The sequence below is a fragment of the Eschrichtius robustus genome, chromosome 3, assembly GCF_028021215.1.
Source record: "Eschrichtius robustus isolate mEscRob2 chromosome 3, mEscRob2.pri, whole genome shotgun sequence".
In the NCBI taxonomy this organism is placed as follows: domain Eukaryota; kingdom Metazoa; phylum Chordata; class Mammalia; order Artiodactyla; family Eschrichtiidae; genus Eschrichtius; species Eschrichtius robustus.
In genome coordinates this window covers 97,198,987-97,218,201 of record NC_090826.1, presented here as the reverse complement: position 1 = coordinate 97,218,201, position 19,215 = coordinate 97,198,987, and the positions used below count along the sequence as shown (strand labels likewise).

Sequence of the window (19,215 nt, the reverse complement as noted above, 5' to 3'; positions counted from 1 at the left end):
TCAAATCACTTCATCCCCCTGCTTAAAACCTCCAATGGCTTTCCACTGCATTCAGCTTTAGAATACAATCTAAACCCTTAGTCCTTGGCAACAAGGCCCTAACTTAGTTTACTACCTCCCTTCTTTCATCAGATTATGAGCTCCATGAGACATAAGGAGCTGCTTTCCTCACCAATATACTCCCAAGACCTAGAATACTACTTGATACATAACAGGTACCTAAATATTTGAAGAATTAAATAATTAGCTATACCAATCAAAGACAAACCAAGTATTGATAATTCAAAATGGGAAATCTTTCAACCATTTACAAGTCAAAGATACACTCAACTTTACCTATAATTCCATTGTATCTCAATCCTATTAGTAACCTAGTTAGGAGGTATGAGAGAAAAGTGATGGTTCATTCATGGAAAACAACTTACGTTGTGTACATACACATATACTCACTCAATCCTACAATCGCTTTCAATTTCAAAATAGACTACAATCACATTATTTTTTAGATTAACTGAAAACTCAAGGATACCTCAATCAGTTTCTGGCTATGTACCCCTTAGCCAAGTCATAAAACTTTTCTGGTACCCCTTTAGCATTTCATAAACTAAACAGCAACGCTTCTTCACAGACAGTTATAAGGTAAAATTAAATACTAAGCTAGATTGAATTCCTGGGAGATATAATTACATGACTATAAAACTATGACTTAAGTAACAATTTTAAGTAATAAATTCCACGGCATTTGCAGTTTCATTCTGCTTGTCTCTTCAATAGCTCTGAATTTATCTTCTGGAAGCTCCTCTCAGCTTCAGAATCTGAACACTATTCTGGCTCTCCTACCTGAGCCTCTTTTCTAGCACCATCTTCCCTTCCCATGCCTTAAATATGACATTACCCTAAGTTTATACTTCAACACTCTACTCTCTGTGGCTTAGTGCTGCTCAACCCATGGCCACTGACCACAGACTACATCAGAATTACCCGGAGGGCTTGTAAAAGAACAAAGACTCCTGGGCCATGTTGGCCCTAACAAAGCCCAGAATTTCTGGGGTTGGAGCCAAGGGCCTGTATGTTTCCCAAGAACCTCAAATGCTGATACACTATAGTTTGAAATACACTATCCAGACATTTTCTCAAGTTTGCAGCTTTAATCCCATCCCAGCCTCTGGAAAAAAGTGAGGTATGACAGTACAGTGACCAAGAGCCCTAGCTAGAACAAAAGCCTGGTTAGAACCCTGGCTCTATCACTTACTAGCTGTCAGATTATGGTCTGTGGTGAAAAGTGGATGAGAGAATGTTTGTTGAGGACTTGGCAGAATGCTATTTAATAAATGACTGCTATCAGTATTGTTGCTTTACATCAGCATCCCTCAACTGATTATCCATCCTCACTCCCCACCTGCCTAAAACTGGCTTGCCTTTCAGGACTCCCTATTTTGTTGACCCAACTACATTACTAGTTTTCTAGACTCAGCCTGCATCTTTTCCATGTATCAACTTCTATTATTATTCATGCTTCTTGGCCTGACATCTCAATCCCAACCTCCCTCCACCATTCTATATCCTTCTCTAACTAACAAACTATGTTGTAAAGCCTTTCCTGACCACCCCAGCTTAAAGTTCATATACTCAATCATATACCCATATGGCCAGTAAAAATTCAATTAATCAAATTTGACCTGTGACATCTCTCCCATAGTTGTCTTAAACTATGAACTTTTTTCCCCTGATATTTAACTATTTACCTGTTTATATCTAGTTTCTCCAATTAGAGTACAAGTTGCTGACAGGGGTAGAGACTATTTGATACTTTGTCCTATATACTCAGCATCTTAGTTCTTAACATACAGCCAGCATTTAATTTATACAGGAACTCTACCTGAATGCTTAATATCACAGCATTTGGGTACAGAAGCATGTTAAGTAATTTTACCTCAAAATCAAAATCTCTTTTTGGTTGCTTCTTAGCAGCAATCTTGTCTGAGGTTTAAAGGAATTTTGTTACTCAATAAACTCCTCTGCTTAGAACTTATAACTAGGTTATAATTCAAGTTTTTAAGTAAAAAGCCTATTTTAACCAGGAAAGCTTAAAAAGAGCAAACTGGAATGGGAAATGGTGGTGATGGTCAGATAAGCCATAACCATATATATTATTGCAAAGAAGAAAAATAGTTGCTGTACAAGCCATAAGCCCAAAATTATTGCCTCAGATAAACAGCTTGTAAATAATAAGGTGCCTTAAGCTACCAAAGTGGCAATTTATAAAATCTAGGTTGTTTTACTAAAGTCAGGGTAATCCCCATTTTCAATTTTAATACAACCAGACTTTTCAAAATGAGCACAAGTCAACTCAGGGGTGTTCTTGGAACTATTTCCTTTATAGTAGAACCCTAAATTTAGATCATACAAAAGACACTGGAAAACCACACATATAATTCCAAAGGGCAGTTTCCAACTTATAAAACCAGAACTCTAGATCTAATACTCAACCCAATTAATATTTTTTCTTCATGGTGTAGCTGGAAATAAAATGATTTCATGAGTAGTTTCAAAAAACTGTGTATCTTTCCATTTTGCATGACATGGTTCCATACACAAATAAACAAATGCCCTGTCTGCAACATTTTTTCTTCTTCTTGAGAGATGAAGAAAGATACCAAACATGGAGAAATATGTAGAGCGTAACAAAATCTTCCTCAAATTGCCACAATGATTTTAAATATTTTTTTACTAACTGTAAAAACTACTTAATGGGCTTTCAGTAGTCAGAGAAAGAAAACACACTGGAAATTAACATTTCCAACAGAAATAAACTGTTTAAAGAAATGTACATGAGAGATCATTTAGCAAAGCTTTAAATGGCAGCCAACTCATAAGCACATGTTTTAAAAACTGTTGAAAATGACATACTGAGAACCTAAAAACCATCGTACTTCACTTTTCCCCTTTGGAAAGAGATGAAAAACAAAAATCTCATGAAAAAGAAAAATTCTCTTCAAAATATTTGATCCCATTTAAAATAAAGCAAGGAAACCTAAGTTGTACTATACATTTAAGAAGTTGTGCTTGTATTAAGCGGTCAAAGCCTCACACCTGATTAATGTTGGAGGGAGGGGCTGGAAGGGCTCAGAAGGCTGGCAGGGCTAAATGGACAATGAAAATGGTTAAGAGCTAGATCTTCCTCAACACTGCCCATTCACCTCCTAAAGTTCATTGTAGCTACCTAATTTTATAATTAAATAAATCTCCCTGTGGAAAAAGAAAAAAATTAACTATTTTGGCTATATTATCTGCCATTCCCAGTCTGATAATACACTTTTTTGCTATACATACTAAAATATTCTTAACTTGGAGGCTTAGAAACCAGTGTTTGTAATAAGCAACATTTTTATACCAGTTGAGTTCTTCCAGCACCATTAAATCACCACTAAGGGTGAAGGCTATGGCTAAGGGAAAACGTCAAATTTTTGTAGGTCCAAATCCATAACCAGGATTTTAATACTTTGGCTCTCACATTAAAATAATTTTTTCAAACGTTAAAACAAATTTTAAAACTTAGAAAAATCAAAATACCAAGTAGGACAAAAGTTCTGGCCTGCAACTTTGTTAATACAACACTTTGGTGAGGGGAGGAAGCTAGTAACGGCAGCAGAGTGCCTAAAGACTTCCAATCAGAGAAACATACCCCAAAACATTAAAAGCCCTCACCCTATTAATTATAATGCATTTTGACCTCTAAAAACCCTCTTACCTGTTTACAAGAGTTTATACAGCTGTTTGCCACTGGAACACCACCTTGCAGAGTATAAGCGTGGCATCCTTTGTTGATAATCACCTGTTGCCTAAGTAATCATCATCCCGCATGGAGACAGACAGCACTAGGGCTCTTCCATCCGAGGTTAAAATTCAAAACAAGCCCAACAAGCCTGCATTTCAAGGTGGTCTTCGTCTGCAACTAGTTAAGTTTAAAACTGGCAAACAACAATGGTGTCTGAAGCCAATGGTGCAGCACTGCTGGCTTCCTCTTGAACTCCAGCGTTGTCACTGTGCACCGAAGTCTCCTGCTGCAAACAGGGGAGTTGTTCTCCTGTACTGGAAACAGCTTCCAAAGCTCAGGAGCCCCTGTACAGGATAATGCAGGAACTAAAGGCAAACACTTTTTGCTCCTTAAGGATGCCTCCATTTTTTCCTCACAATCTGTACTACCAACCGAAGTGACTGGGCCTGAGTGTGCGTTCGTACCTATGAAACCGTCACGGTGCATGCACATCCAAGGCATGTGGAACCACAGGTCAAATAAGGCACAGATACCAAGTAACGGTTCTAATTACAAACGCTAGCTCTCAGGAACTCTTCATCCATTCAGAACTAAACCCATCACAGCATAACTCTGGCAAGAAGCCCCTGAAGATGGAGGAGCTCCTCAAATGTGTCAGGAAAGGCTTTATTAACATCATCATTAACATTTAAAAAGCAAGCGGAGCATTTCTCCTTCTTTTGGCAATTTGGTGCAAATGTTAAGAGCAAGATAAAGCAATTTCAAACTTTTCTTCAAATTAAAAATGAAACTAAGGCCAAACGTGATGGGTGAACAAAATAAATCAAAACTTAAATTTCAGCAACTCCAGCTCTTCAAACCAGCAAAGCCCCCGACTCGTGCACTGTGGTGAGGCTTACGGTGCTTGCCCCGGCTTCTTGCGTGCCAGCAAACAGCACCATTTCCTCATCAAGTTGAGGACTCAGAAGCAAATGATCCCCTTCACTGCAAACAAAGGGGGTCACAGTAACACTAGTGATCCTTCAGAATTGACACACTGTGATAGTCAAAATGATGGTCTCCCTGCTTCTTGCTCAAGACATACAAGATCTGAGCAGCAGCAAGTACCCCCTCAGCTGCAAACAAAGGGGTCAAAGGTTTGCCGTCAATTCACTTCCAGGCAGAAAAACATTTTCCTCAAAAGAAACAATTTATTTAGAATAAAACAAAAGCAGCTCAACTGTGAGCGCACGTTTGAGTGACAGCTACTTTTAAGCTGTGTGAGCCATAAAAAGGGTTTTTCTTTTCCAGAAATCTTGTGTACACAGCACAAAGCAAGGTCATTTTTTTTCCACTTAAAACACCGGCATTGGCATCACAATAGCAGATACACAACTTTAAGCTGCCATTTTAGTAAAATGCACAAATACTAAACAGATTAGCTTTCTTCCATCAAGAGGCCCATGTAAACTCCACATAAGCCACAACTTCTCTTCAAAAAGGTCCATTAGAGCTTTGAATTCTGTATCTTCATCCGTTGTTCACCAGTTTTGCTTGCGGGGGGGGAGGGGAAAAAGGTTATTCAGTACAAATGTTTACAATATTAAAAATATATATATTTCCCCTATGCCATTATAGCTGAACATAACATTAACAAGACCTTCCTGGATAGTCCACCTTGACTTCAAAAAGCACCAATAATACCCACTGGCACAAACCTTGAAATGAATTTACTGTATGAATAGACAACAAGTAGAACAATAAGGGTGGATTTTTTTTTAAAGACTGCAATTAAGTGAGGATTATAGGACTGAAAATATCCTTGGTACTCATGTAACTGAGTAAAACATATCAAAAAAACTCAGAAAAAAGTAAGTTTACAATCAATTTATAATCAATATATTCTAAATATAACTTAAAAAATGAAACTATAAAAAGGAGTTTAGTCAAACTTTTACCCCCTCTATTTTCATTCTGTAATTTATATGGAGCAATACAGACCTACTCCATTACTGTAGAAAGGGGTCAAGATACAAAGCCTTTTAAAAATCCACCTTCATCTGTGTTACCAAAGACAGCAGCTGTTATTTTCTTTTAAGAAAACCCTCATACAAACAATCGCTCAACAGCCAAAGAACACTGTAGGACTTTTACTTTCCAACTCTGTTTACATCATACATATAAAACTCTTCATTAAGCTAGACAGTTCACCGTAGTTACCTGAAATCGTTTTCTCCCTTTAGGCACATCACTATAACCAGAATGTTAACAGGGTCAGCTCCATTTCTCTTCTTGTTCTCATACCTAACTCCTATCTCCAAACCAAACACCGTGGCAGACAGAAAAAAAAATGTCCAGAAATTCTCTCCAAAAATTTTTTCACAAAAAAGGTCATTAAGGCCCTCTTCTCAACAGGATTTCCTAGTTCTGTTACCACAGTTTTTGGTGAGTGGTTCCTATAGGGAGCCAAACTGCAGTTCAAGCTGTACCTGCAAATGAGCAATTTCACTGTCTGAAGAAAGTGGATTTAAAATCAAAAAGACAAAAAACAACAAAAAAATTGTCAGTGAAAACCTGCTCATAAAATAGTTTTTAAATAAACCTAAACAAGTGTTTGACTCAGAAAGCAACACACACCTTACTTTTACTATTGTATCTCAAATGATCTGAGTTAAGAAGGTCCAGAGTATATATATTACCTTCAAAATGTGACAAGAGCTTATACCAGCCAGAGGATGGACATTTTAAGATATAATCCTTAAAGGGAAAACTCTATCTACTCTCAGGTGAGAGTCAAAATATACATCTTAAACCAGGAATTTAAATTTTTTGCGTGGAAAACTCTTTATAGGAATCCCAGTTATAACCAACAAAATAATATTAAAAAATTGGCTAGGAGCTGAATGATTAATTTTTCATAAACTTTGAAGTTGTGATTAAAAATCTAAATTAGCTTGGCTTTTTTTTTTTTTTTAACCAGTAATACTTAATAAGTTGTTTAATGATATACTGAAGAAATTCTTTCCATCCATTTGAACTGAGTTCCAAAAAAAATCAATTAAACAAATACATTTTTTTAAAGTAAAAGAAACAATTGGTTGTTACACAGAACATCCAATGTTGAGATTATGAAATTCTGGCTAATGAGAATTAGAACCAGATAGTTTTAGACATTTGTTTTCATTACACTCTGAAGTTTTAAGTAGTTTACCAATATTATGAACCTGCACAACAGAACGAGCAACACAAATTAAGAGATTCATCTGAATGATGGCACTCTGCAGGTACACACCAAACTAAACATAATTAGTTATAATACATACATTTAGAAATGGTATCAAGCCATTGTTTCAAAAACATTGAAGCACAAACTGCCCAGATCTAACAAAAGCCACAATGTCAGATAAAGATTCAAACAAACATGGAGCAAAACCCACAGTTCTCTGCTCTTCGGTAAGCTGTCACATCAACTTAAAAAAAAAAAAAAAAAAAGAAAACCACACACACTTTGGATTAGAGTAAAATTAGATGTCATGGACTTCACCCCCTAAAAGAGTAAAATCATTTGTCCGGCCATCTTATCAAAAAGATATTCGAAAGTTAATGGTTAGTGAGATTATTTAAACTGGAAAAAATGTATCTAGCCACAAATTGTACTTTGACCCCACTTATGCACAGACTGCACACTTGCATAAGTTTCTGAACAGGTGTCTACTCCACATTAGCATGTCAAGCAAAGCTTTTTAAAAGCAAAAAGGACCAAAAGTCTTAATTGTAGGATTTCAGGTATTTTCCCTACAGGCACACCAAGGACCTTTGTGCTCATGGCCTAGTATCTTCCTTCCCTCAAAATGGCTAGTTTTTCCAGTTTAAAAACAAAAAATACAAAAACTTCCAAACTTAAAAAGAAAATTTACAAATGCATAGTGAAAACCAAAAAGGATGACACAGAGTGATGAGGCTTTCATGCTGACGTGCATTAGACACCTGTCATAACGGACAATTAAAAATTACATGACATTTCCCTGGGTTATTATTGGTGCTATTTCAAAACTACCAGCTTTGATAACAGAAAGAAAACAGTTGGGTTCTGCCAGGCTTTCAAGAAGTCACTCACACAGACTAGAAACATGACCATGATCCAAAGGTCCTCAAGTTTCTAATCATAATTAAACATAAAAGGCCTTAGCTAAAGTCCTCAACATTTAAATCACGGGGGAAATATACCTACAAATGACCTGAGAAACTAGGGGTGGAGGTGGTGGGGGTAGATGAAAAAAAAAAGACAAACAAGGAAAACACCCATTATTGTTAAGCAGCAAAAACCCTTGTTAAAAACCAGAAGTTGATATAATCTTCAGTTTTGGAAAAAAACTGTCAGGATGGGCTAAATTATTTTGTATTAATTCCAGCTGTCTGAGAAAATAAACCACTAAAAAAGGGTTTTCCTAAACTGACATTTCAATTCTCTGTGGTTGGACACCAGTGAAAATATAAACACAAAATTTCAAAGATATTCAAAATATTTTCAATAATGTCATGTCATCGCTACTGTTTAAATATGAAAATAAAAATACAAGCAAAATTTGGAGAGTATGTCAAAGGCATTTCACGATGACATAAAAAAATCTGCAATCCAGCTATGGCTGATTAATGCCCACTGAAACAAAAGATGACTTATGAGCCTGCAGACAACTCTTCTTTCTATTACTGAAATCAGAAATTTGAATGGATACAAAAATAAAAACTCATCTCTGATGAAAAACACAAGTTTTGAAATATGCACAATTAAATTAGAACTGTACCTGCTACATCTCTCTGAAAAAGTCAGTGAAAACACCACCACACACCAACGACTGACCAAAGAATTCTGATTTTAAAAGCACCTACTCACTTCCTGCATACTAGTGTAAGCGTAAGACATATGTGGTCTGTAACATATTCCTCAATGTTTACTGAACAGTTACTGCTACAAACCAAAAGTGCATATACAGGATACAGAACTCAAGAGCTAATGATGAAAATGTGTATGTTAAAGCAAACTCTCTGGGAATAAACCATGTATTTTAAGAGAAATACTCAAATACCTGAATAAAATAATCACAATGTTATATGATTTACCAGCTTATACTAATGAGATCCCTGATCAAATTTCAGCCACAAAAACATTTCTGGTACAGGAATTATTTACCTACATACCAATCAAGCCATTTTTAGGTGTATATTATCATCTTTATATAGTCAGTGGGCTCTTTGTTTTCCAAATTCTGACTTTTCAAATTTCTGGTTTTGTAACTTGGAGGATTTTTTTAAGCTTAAGGTTAAAAAAGAAAAAAACTGCAGAAAAAGAGGAAAAAAGTTACTCATAAGAGTGGGAACTCCTAATTAAAGTAAATTCATTTGCCTGCTACCTTTAGGGCATCCCTTTCACTTAAAGTAATAGCTAAACTCTCCTGACTTCTATTTTAAAGAGTTTATAAAAATATAAAAAAGAAAAAAGCTACAACTAAACAACTAATTAAAAAGAAAATTGCATCCGATGCTGTATCCCATCACACATCACAAAACAGGAACCATGTCAAAGTACTAAATACAAGTTACATATGGACTTTAAGACGCACCACGGACAATGATCATGACCAGGTAATCTTCTTCTGATTTGGCCAGTGCCTTGGCAGGGGAATCCAGGAACTGCTGGGAGAACTCACAGGGTGGGAAGGCATGAAGGACTCCGGTGTTTTCCTTGTCTTTGTTGCCCCCCACAGGGAGGCTGATCACCCCAGCGGCCTGCTTTTGCTTTAAATAGGACACGAGGTTCCTAAGTGGCCTCTGAGTAGAGGTGGCAGTGTCTGAGGTGGCCGAGGAAGAGGAGGACCTGCTATCAGAACTTCCAGGCACAGCCAGAAGAATAGCATAACCATTGGGCCCTGCCACTTTGATGCGTCGAGTTACTTCATCCAACTTGGGCTGGTCCAAACGAAGACGCTGAGTGATCTTGAGCTGGGCCACTTTGCCTCCAGTTGAGCCCTCCACAAGAAGACTACTAGCCACCTGGAGGTCGCCCTGCAACAGATGCATGTTGGAAGGAAAGTTGCTGTTCTTCAACAGAAGCATGCCCTGCCAGGCCAAACAGAGTTTGGGAGAGGCTGCTGCTGCAGGGGCTGTCCCACCATCCTGTTTCTGGGAAGGGGACTTCAGCTTCGATGAAGCAGTGCTGGTGCTGGGTGCACTCCCATCAGACCGGTCTTCTTTTTTCAGAGGGCTTTTTCCCTCAGTGGAAGCAGCTGTCCGGTGCTTCCTATCCCGTTCAGCTGATGCAGAGTTTTTACGGTCTCGCTTGTCACCCTGGCTCTTCTCCAAACTACCTCGTCGGTCTCTGATTGGAGACGGCCTTTCCAAGAGAAGACGGGAAGATCGATCATTGTCACTGTTGTAGCGATCCCGGCTACTGCTCAATTCTGGACTGCGGTCAGGAGAAGGTGCGCAATGACGTTTTCGTGGTCGGTCACTCTCCGGGGACCTATCCAGATGCCGTCCCCCGCTCTCCTCAGGCAGCCTTCGCTTCCTAGGTTGGTCTCTGCTGCTGGGCAGATCTCGATCACCTCTGTCCCGGTCCAAGGACCAGCCATCCCGCCTGCGATCCAGGCTATCCAGTGGCTCATAAGCAGGCACAGCAGTAGCTGCAGTCCGAGTGCTGCGTTCACGAACTGGGGGCGGGGGTGGCACCCAATCGGAGTCAGGATAAAGGTCCCTATCACGATCTCTGTATAGTAACGGTGGTGTCCTGTCCCGAGCACCCCTCAAAGGGTCAGGTGCCCGGTGTCCAAAAGCATCTGTCACCAGTTCATAATGAGTTAAGGGCAGAGGCTGCAGATATTGCTGCTGGTAACGATGTTCTGTGTCTGCAAAGTCTACTCTAAGGCGACGATCTGGGCCACCAAGGGGGAAGCCCCGCATATGGGTCCAGGCAGCATGAGCCGCATCCAGGCTTTCGTACTGGATATACGCCCAACTATCACCTTTGCGGTAGTCAATGGTGCGTATGGTGCCAAATCGGTCAAACTCCCGTGCCAGGGCAGCAAGAGGCACCCAAGGACCCAGGCCACCTACCCAGAGGCGGGTGGTGGGTGTAGCTTTGCCATAACCAATTTTGATAGGATTCCGAATTATAATTTTGCCAGACATTGCTAGTTTGGCCCGGTGAGACATGTCTAGGTTCTCAAATTTGAGAAAGCCATAGGTACTGGTCTGGCCCCGAGAAGGCCTCTTGATATCTACTTCTGTGATGACTCCGAAACGGTCAAAAGCCCTTCTTAGATCACTCTCTGTCACAGTGATGTCTAGGTTGCCCAAGAAAAGCGTCCGGTTAGCGCGCTGATCATCCTCGGGTGAGATCTCATCCACTTCTCTGAAAGGAGCAGCACCTGCTCCAGCTCCCACCCTTGGCTCAAGACTGTAGGCTGGGCGTACTCTCTCATAGAACGAGTAGTCTCGCTCTCTCTCCAGGTCTCGGGGCAATGGTGGCGGAGGTGGAGGGGGCAGGCGGCCAAGAGCCAACTGCTGCAACCGGTAGTCTCTGTATCCCAAGGCTGCGCCACCAGGGGAAAGTGATCTCTGGCCTCCACCACCTCCTCCAGGGGGGTGCCGGTGACCACCTACAGAGGACCCGACAACACTGGCTGATGGAGGATAAGAATCTTTGTCTAAAGGGGAGCGGCTGCGGCGCCGGCTCACATACACAGCTTCTATCTTCAGGGGCCGGTCATAGAGCACTAGACGCCCTCTGGCATGCTTGGCCGCCCGCGCGTCCTCTGGCCGCCGGAAGTTCACAAAGGCTACTCGCTCATCCCCGCTGCCAGAACCCGAGAGATGACTGATTTTGACACTTACATCACCGAAGCGTTTGAACTCGTGAAACAGTCCGTCCTCCACCGCTTCGTCACTCAGCTGAGACCCCAACTCGCTTATCTTCAATGTCTTGTATTCCCCGCCGTCCCCGCCGCCAGGAGCTGAAGAGGCGGCCCCAGAGGAACGTGACTCCCCGCCTCCACCCCGGGAGCTGCTGCGCGACTCGCCCCCGCCCGAGGAATTTTTGGTGCTTGGGGAGCTGTAACTATGCAAGCGGCTACTGGAGCTGCCCCCACCGGTGTCGTACTCTCGGCTACCACCTCGGCTGCTAGACTTGTCCAGATGAAGGCTGCGCCGCGACCCGCCGCCGCCGTCGGTCTTTCCGCTGCTGCTCCCATTGCTGCCACCAGAGCCCCCTAACTTCTTGCTCCGCTCCCCGCGGGAAGTCGAGTCCTCACCACCACGGGAGCGTTTCGGCTTGACTGGGGAGCGCTCTTTTCCCTTCATTGTAGCGGGTCGTCGGAGGTCTTCTCCGCGGAACTGATTAACCCGCCGCCCCGCGCTCGTTTCACACAGCGGAACCGCACGCCGCCATCTTGGACTCCGCCGCGGCAGAGGGTCCCGCCCCGCAGTCTTCATTGGTCAATTAGCTCCTCTCTTCTACAGTCTCATTGGGAAAACTATTTGTCTGTCTTTACATCTCCCCGCGCTCCGGGAAGGCGCCCGCCCGACCACTGTTATTGGGTTCCCAACGCCCTAGTCAGAGTACCTCATTGGTTACACTCGTTGTCCATCTTAACGGTTCCTCGCGCCAGACTGTAGCTCCGCCCCCCGCACTCTATGGTCACCTGACCCTAAGTCTGGAGGCGTTGATTGGACAAAAAGTCTGCCCTGTAACGGTACTTCTTGCGCGGTGAAAGCGGTGATCCCACCTCCTCATCCCTTTCATTGGTTTGTGACCCCGTCCTTTAGCCTACTATTTGGGAAGTCGAGCCATATGTTCTAGCATTTTTTTTCTGAGAGGCCGGGTCACAGCGATCTCGCGAGAGAGACAGAGAGACAGAGAGAGAGAGAGAAAAAGAGGGGGAGAGGGCTCCCTCCTTCTACCCCCCTTCTTCCAACTCCTCCGGCGGCTGAAAGAAGTTTAAATCTGATTGGATGTTGACGAGGAAATTGATAGGCCGAAATAACTGTCCATCACTCGCTTAAAGGGGTAGGCCCATACACTGAGGAAGCTGCCTGAAGGTGAAAGAGTAGAATACGCGCTTGCTCTGCGACGTCAGTTAGACGTCGCGAGACGGTGACCATGAACGAGTTCCGCCTCCCCACGCTTTCTGCGTTCTCCTCTCCAACATTTGTTCGGTCCCGCTGCGTACTCGGTTGTGCTTTGGCCCTCGGACCTCAGAACTTATGGGCTTCCTACTTCCTACCTGTGTGGGACAAGGGTCTGGGCAGGCTCTCCGGCTGTCGGGACCCACGAACCCTTCAGGAAGCCGTCGCGGGGCGCCCCCCGGACACCATCTTAGCCCTTCTGGCCTCTGCGTGAACAGCCTGAAAAAGCCCCACCCCCCCATGCGCCAGAAAGCGCTCTGGGGCCCGCGGGGCAGGTGGGCGGGGCCGGGAGTTCACAGTTCACAAAGCGCCGGCTCACACTAACGTCAGGGGCGGGGCGGAGGCAGGACGCGGGCTCTTGGGGACCCGCAGCGGGGACGCAGCATAGCCGAGGCGCAGCTCTGGCTCGGGAGCCGGCCTTCCTCTGCGCGTTCCGTTTTCGCCTGAGTGCCCCCGGGCAACCCAGGAGAGTCACTGACGCTTCCAGTTTCGCCGCCCGCGGGCGGGGTGGGGACTGTGGGGACACGGCGGAGAGGTCAGGGCTTCCTGTTTTGTGTTGCAAATTCACGTGGATTTGGGGTTTTGTAGTCCCGTAATATAGCTGCTTTTGTTTTTTATATGTAGTATCCCTCCCTGTTGAATAATCGAGAGCAATTTACGCTCCATGCAGATGTGTCGCGTTTTTTTCTGTGGCTTCTTGTACGTCCCCCCACCCCCTGTTAGTCTATACTAGAACCCAGTAGAACAGCCACCTTTCTGTCTCTAAACCCATCTCTTTTAGTTCTTTCAATCGTTAACCGCTTTAAAACCCAACTTTCTTTCCACAGACCTTCATCATGTCAGACGATAAAGCACTTGCGCGAGGTGCCGGAGACCAAGATGATAACAGGTACAGCTTCTGTCCGGCTGCCCACCGTCTGGTGAAGGGAGGTAGTGCTGAGTTCATCACAGGGGTTAGGTTTCTGCAGTCCTCCCCGATATTCTCCGGGCAGAGGTTAAGAGGATTCTTGTACTGATCCTCTTAACCACACCTCTCAAGATCCTATCTGTAAGGAGAGAATGTGAGATGTTTCTTAAAGGCATTTTTCAAGGTAACAGGGTCCCCCAAAATGAAACCTAAACTTGAAACTTTTAAGATTAGGGACTGCAGCCTGTTTACCCCAGCCTTAGCCATCCTTCTTTTTATTAAGTAATCTTGAGGAAGGTGAAGATGTGAGCCTTTTGTCTCTTGATTAGATCAAAAAACTTGAAAGAAGCCCAGTATGTAAAAGCATATCTATGATATTGTAGTGTGTAGACATAGTCATTGTATTAAAACCAGCTAGTGAAATAACTTCATGAGACATAGTACGATATGTATAATATGCTACCATTTGTGGTTTTAAAAAATGATATACCTGTATATGTGTTTGTACATTTTTTAATATATATTCATAGAAACTTAATTGAGAATACTTAGGAAGTTGTTACTGAGATCATGCTAAGGAGGGGGCTAGGTGGAAAAAGACTCAAGTTTTCATTCTATACCTTTATGCATTATTAAAAGAAAACTTTTGTTTACCATGTGCATGCTATTGCTGTTTCATTTTTTTCAAAATAGCAATTATTTTTACTTTCCTTAAAAAACTTTTTATGGAAAAACTAAAAAATATACAAAAGTAGAATGCTATAAAGAATTCTCTTGTACCCAACACCCAATTTCAACAGTTTTCAAATCATGTCAGTCTTGTTTCATCTACACTGTCCTCTTGCTCGTCCCCCTCTTCATTATTTTGTTCCAGGCTTATCTGCCCCTGGCATGGAATCAGTCATTTCTCCTAGGGGTTTTGGTTCCTTTTAGTGGGAAATGATACTTACAGATAGAAATCTGGATGCTAGGGAATTTAAAAAAACACATTATTCAAAAGAAAAAACTTTGCGTAGTTAGGGGGTTTCAGTTTTCATCTGTTTCAAGATTATAGTAACACAACACAAAGTTGAAGTTAAGCCATTATCTGATTACTTTAATCAGTGTTATAGCCAATCCAAATAAATCAGGTTCCAAGGTGACTATTTTTGGCCTGAATTGACCTGCTTAGATGACTCACTGATCAAAAAAAAAAAAAAAAAAAGGACCAAATAAGTATAGTTTCCCAAATCTCATCATAGGGACTGAGGGAGCACAAGAATTGAGGGAGAGAAGTCAGAGAGCAATACCAGTATGTGTGGCAGTGCCTGAGGCTCTGCTAGGCTTAGTGGCTTGCCATTTGAAATACTAGGGAACTTGATGGAAGATACTGCCCACATGTGGCTGCAGTAGGAAGGCTTATCTAAGGGGTGGGGGAGGTGACAGCCTGTCTGGTATCAAGAGGACTGGTAAGTTTAATGGGTAGACAGAAAAGGACTGGATTCCATTATCAATAACAGAACCAAAATATAGCCTGTGGGGAGTGTGTGTGTGTGTGTGTAGGTACGACAGAATTGAATAATGACATATGTTGATCCAAGCTGTACTTAAAATAAGTGATTTATTTTGTTTTCATTTTCTCTGTGTTTTTTAAAGTATGAAGTGGCTTAGTGAGGTTATATCAGTCTATGTTCACACATGCGCTTTAGAGAGAGCTGAGAGAGGATAAAAGTGATCCATGGTTTAGAGGGCCAGGACTTTAAACACTTTTTCTCATGTTGGTGAGCGAGTTGTTGAGGTCCAGTCCAGGCTTTCATCTGGTCTCCTTGTGATCTATGGCCAGATTTGTGAGGATAACTGACCGTGAGGAGGATCTTTCAGCCGTCATGAAAACAGAGTTAAGCTCCCGAGCTATCATAGCAGCATGTTGATCTCTCCTTTTAGTGCCTTGTTGAAAACGAAGAAATAGTGTTGAGGAAAAGCTGCCATTGCCCATTGTGGTGTCAGTGTTGGCCCCTTGGAGCTGTACAACTCAAAGGCCCTAGAGGACGCACCCAGCAGGAGACTGGCCACAACTAGCTGTCTACATGCAGTGCTTTCTGCATCTCCTTTAAAATCAGTTTTAGATTAAAAGGAAAGCAAAATAAAAGATGTGCATGGAAGAAAGCTGTGCAATTAAAAGGTATCAGTATGTTTTCAATCAAATGTGTTCTTTCTACCCTCTTCCTTCCTAGGTTTTACTGTTTGTGTATCCTCAATACATACAGAGACAATTATGACTGCAATATGAAATTTATCTTGGGAGCTGAGAGCCCTTTGATTTCCCTGGCAGATGCAAAAAGGCCTGAAGCTGGGAATTAAAAAAAATTTTTTTCCCATTCACAGTAGTGGATTAAAATTTTCTACTTCATTTTCTTTCATAAAGTGAGTGGTCTCCTAACAGTAAGGTTTGTTTTGTTTGCTCTGCAGAAAAAGTGTGTATTTTACCCATAGACATATATGAAATCCCTAAAATAGCAAACAATCATTTGGGACACAGTTTGCATTATAAAGTCACTTATTTGTGGCTTGTAGAATTTTTAAAAACAGCTTTATTAAGATATAATTTACATACCATAAAATTCACCCATTTAAAGCATACAGTTCAGTGGTGTTTAGTATACTTAAAAAGCTGTGCATGTGGTTCATCCTTTAACATTGTTACAGAAAGCCTCTGTTATAATTTCTCCTATATGACTAAGCCCTAATATAATTATCTCTTTCATTTATTTAGACATTTTATAGGGCAGTGTCTAAGAGCATGAACTCTGGAAACAGCCAGCCTGGATTAAATCCCAGCTCTGCTGTGGGTCTCAAGAGTTACTGTTAATCTCTCTGGGCCTTTATTTTCTCATCTGTAAAATGGGAATAATCATAGAACCTCTTTACTGGGAAGATTAAATGGGTTAAAACATACAGTTGACCCTCAGTATCCACAGGTTCTGCATCCTCGGATTCAACCAACCGTGGGTCATCTGACTGTATTAAGAGCTTAGAAGATGCCTGGTGGTGGTGCAGTGTATAAGACTTAATGCTCCCAATGCAGGGGCCCAGGTTCGATCCCTAGTCAGGGAACTAGGTCCCACACGGGTGCAGCAACTAAGGAGCCTGCCTGCCACACTAAGACCCAGTGCAACCAAATAAATAAATATTTTTTTAAAAAAAGAAATTATTACTCTAAAAAAAAAAAAAGAGTGCCCAGTACACAGTAAGCATGTATTGCTATTGCTAGTATCTTTTCTCTCTGAACTTGAGTACACAGAATTGGATTAATCATAATCCTTAGTTCATGACACATAATCATCAATGGTCCATCCATGGGCCTTTAAACTTTTCATTTACTTATCAAGAACATAGTGAATACCCATGAACCTATCACTCAATCCAAGAAAAAGACAGTTATCGATAATTTACATCTACATAAATGTTCCTCCCTTACCCACTGCCTACCGTCATAGATGGCTACTATCCTGAATCTGGTATTTAGAAATCCCTTGTTTTGTTTTAAGAACTTAAAAAATTTTTTATGGAATTTAAAATCTTTTAAAGTAATTTTGAAGTCCCTGTCATGAGGTTTGGGGAAAAAAAAAATATATGAATTCTTTAAAATTCCTTAATATATACGTATGTGTGTATGCACATGCACTCATGCAAGTGCACACACATCACCTTAAAAATATGTTATTTTAGGGCTTCCCTGGTGGCGCAGTGGTTGAGAATCTGCCTGCCAATGCAGGGGACACGGGTTCGAGCCCTGGTCTGGGAAGATCCCACATGCTGCGGAGCAACTAGGCCCATGAGCCACAACTACTGAGCCTGCGCGTCTGGAGCCTGTGCTCCGCAACAAGAGAGGCCGTGATAGTGAGAGGCCCGCGCACCGCGATGAAGAGTGGCCCCCGCTTGCCGCAACTAGAGAAAGCCCTAGCACAGAAACGAAGACCCAACATAGCAGTCAATCAATCAATCCAATAAATCTTTAAAAAAAAAAAAAAATGTTATTTTACTTTTGCTTATTTTGTAACTTTATACTAATTTGTATTTGTAATCTTCCTGAGACTTGCATTTTTCATTCATAATGTTACTATGACTCTTCCACATTATCAGAAAACTTTCAAGGAATGGACCATTTCTTCTATTTTGATGCCCTGCAATTCTTATGCTACCACACAGTCTAATATGGCTTTTCAAATTCCAGTCATCAAATAACCATTCCAGTCACCCAGCAGGGCAGATGATGGGAGGAACAACAGCATGTCCTCCTCCTCTTAAGACACTACCTGGAAATAACACACTAAAATTATATCTCACTCGCCAGAAGGTAGACCTCTGGCCACACTTAGCAAGGAAAGCTGGGAAGTATATCCTGTATCTACTTTAGCCCAGCTAAAAATCAGTGGTCTTATTTCTAAGGAGAAGGGGGAGAACAGGCATTGGGGTTACCAACAGTCTCTTCCACAACTACCTACTGGGTGAATTACATGACACAATGCATGGAAAGCTCAAGGTACTTAGCAAGGTTCAATTAAAACTGTCATTTCATGATTTCACTTACATTATCCAATTTGATCTTCATAGCAATCATATGAGTTAGGGCAAATATGATTATCTTAATTGCAGATTGGGAAACTATGGTTCAAGAAGCTAATTACGGTTGTTGCTGGTGGTGGTACTTGTTTGTTTTGTTTTAAAGAAAGAGTCCAAGGGAAAGGAGCAGTAGTAGCCCAATTCTGGAGTCCTGGCTTCTCTCAACAAAATCTACCTTCCACAAAGTCCTGTAATTCTATGTTCTGTGACTTTCTGAATCTGGCACATAAGTCTGCAAGGTGGGGGACAACTTAAGTCCACTAACTAAGTCCCACTGTGGGACGCTTTCCACTGTACCCCATATGAACCAGGTTGTTGAAAATGACATGCATGGTTCTCCAGCAGCAGCCTCTCCTTCCCACAGGTTGAAATCTGAACAAGTACATCGGATTACATAATTCACGAATAGATAATAAAAATAAAAGCCAGACTTTACTGAGCACATACTACATACCAGGCATTCTGCAAAAACTTTCCTTACATTGGCTTGCTTCACCCTCACAACAACCCAAGGAGACAGGCAGGCTTATAATCCCCCCCCCTTTTTTTTATCAGGTAAGGAAACTGAGGCTTAGAGATCCAATATATTTTACAAATATTTAAGAAGAATAATATGTGTAGGTATGGTTTTTTTTCCCAGTCTGTGAAAGCACTTGATTTGAAGTCATCCCTACATATTAGGGGTGACACTAAGAGGCTGATTGCCTCCCCAACATCCATTCTCCCCTTCTATGTTGTGAACAGATACAATACTTTGACAGGGAAAATT

At 41.7% G+C, this 19,215-nt stretch overlaps 1 protein-coding gene and 1 long non-coding RNA gene across 2 annotated transcripts; one reads left to right on the top strand and one right to left on the bottom strand.

Annotated features, from left to right (window-relative positions):
* Positions 1–4,948: 4,948 nt before the first annotated feature.
* RBM15 (RNA binding motif protein 15) lies at positions 4,949–12,244 on the bottom strand. The gene is made up of 2 exons (XM_068540464.1): positions 9,379–12,244; positions 4,949–5,310 (listed from the first exon to the last, which is right to left on the bottom strand). The coding sequence occupies exons 1-2, from the start codon at positions 12,242–12,244 to the stop codon at positions 5,288–5,290; spliced, it is 2,889 nt and encodes a 962-aa protein (XP_068396565.1). The 3' UTR covers positions 4,949–5,287.
* A 1,026-nt stretch (positions 12,245–13,270) lies between these two features.
* On the top strand, positions 13,271–17,855 carry LOC137761213 (uncharacterized). The gene is made up of 4 exons (XR_011073404.1): positions 13,271–13,472; positions 13,765–13,826; positions 16,058–16,247; positions 17,553–17,855. It is a non-coding gene; the product is annotated as an uncharacterized lncRNA (long non-coding RNA).
* The last annotated feature ends 1,360 nt before the right edge of the window (positions 17,856–19,215 follow it).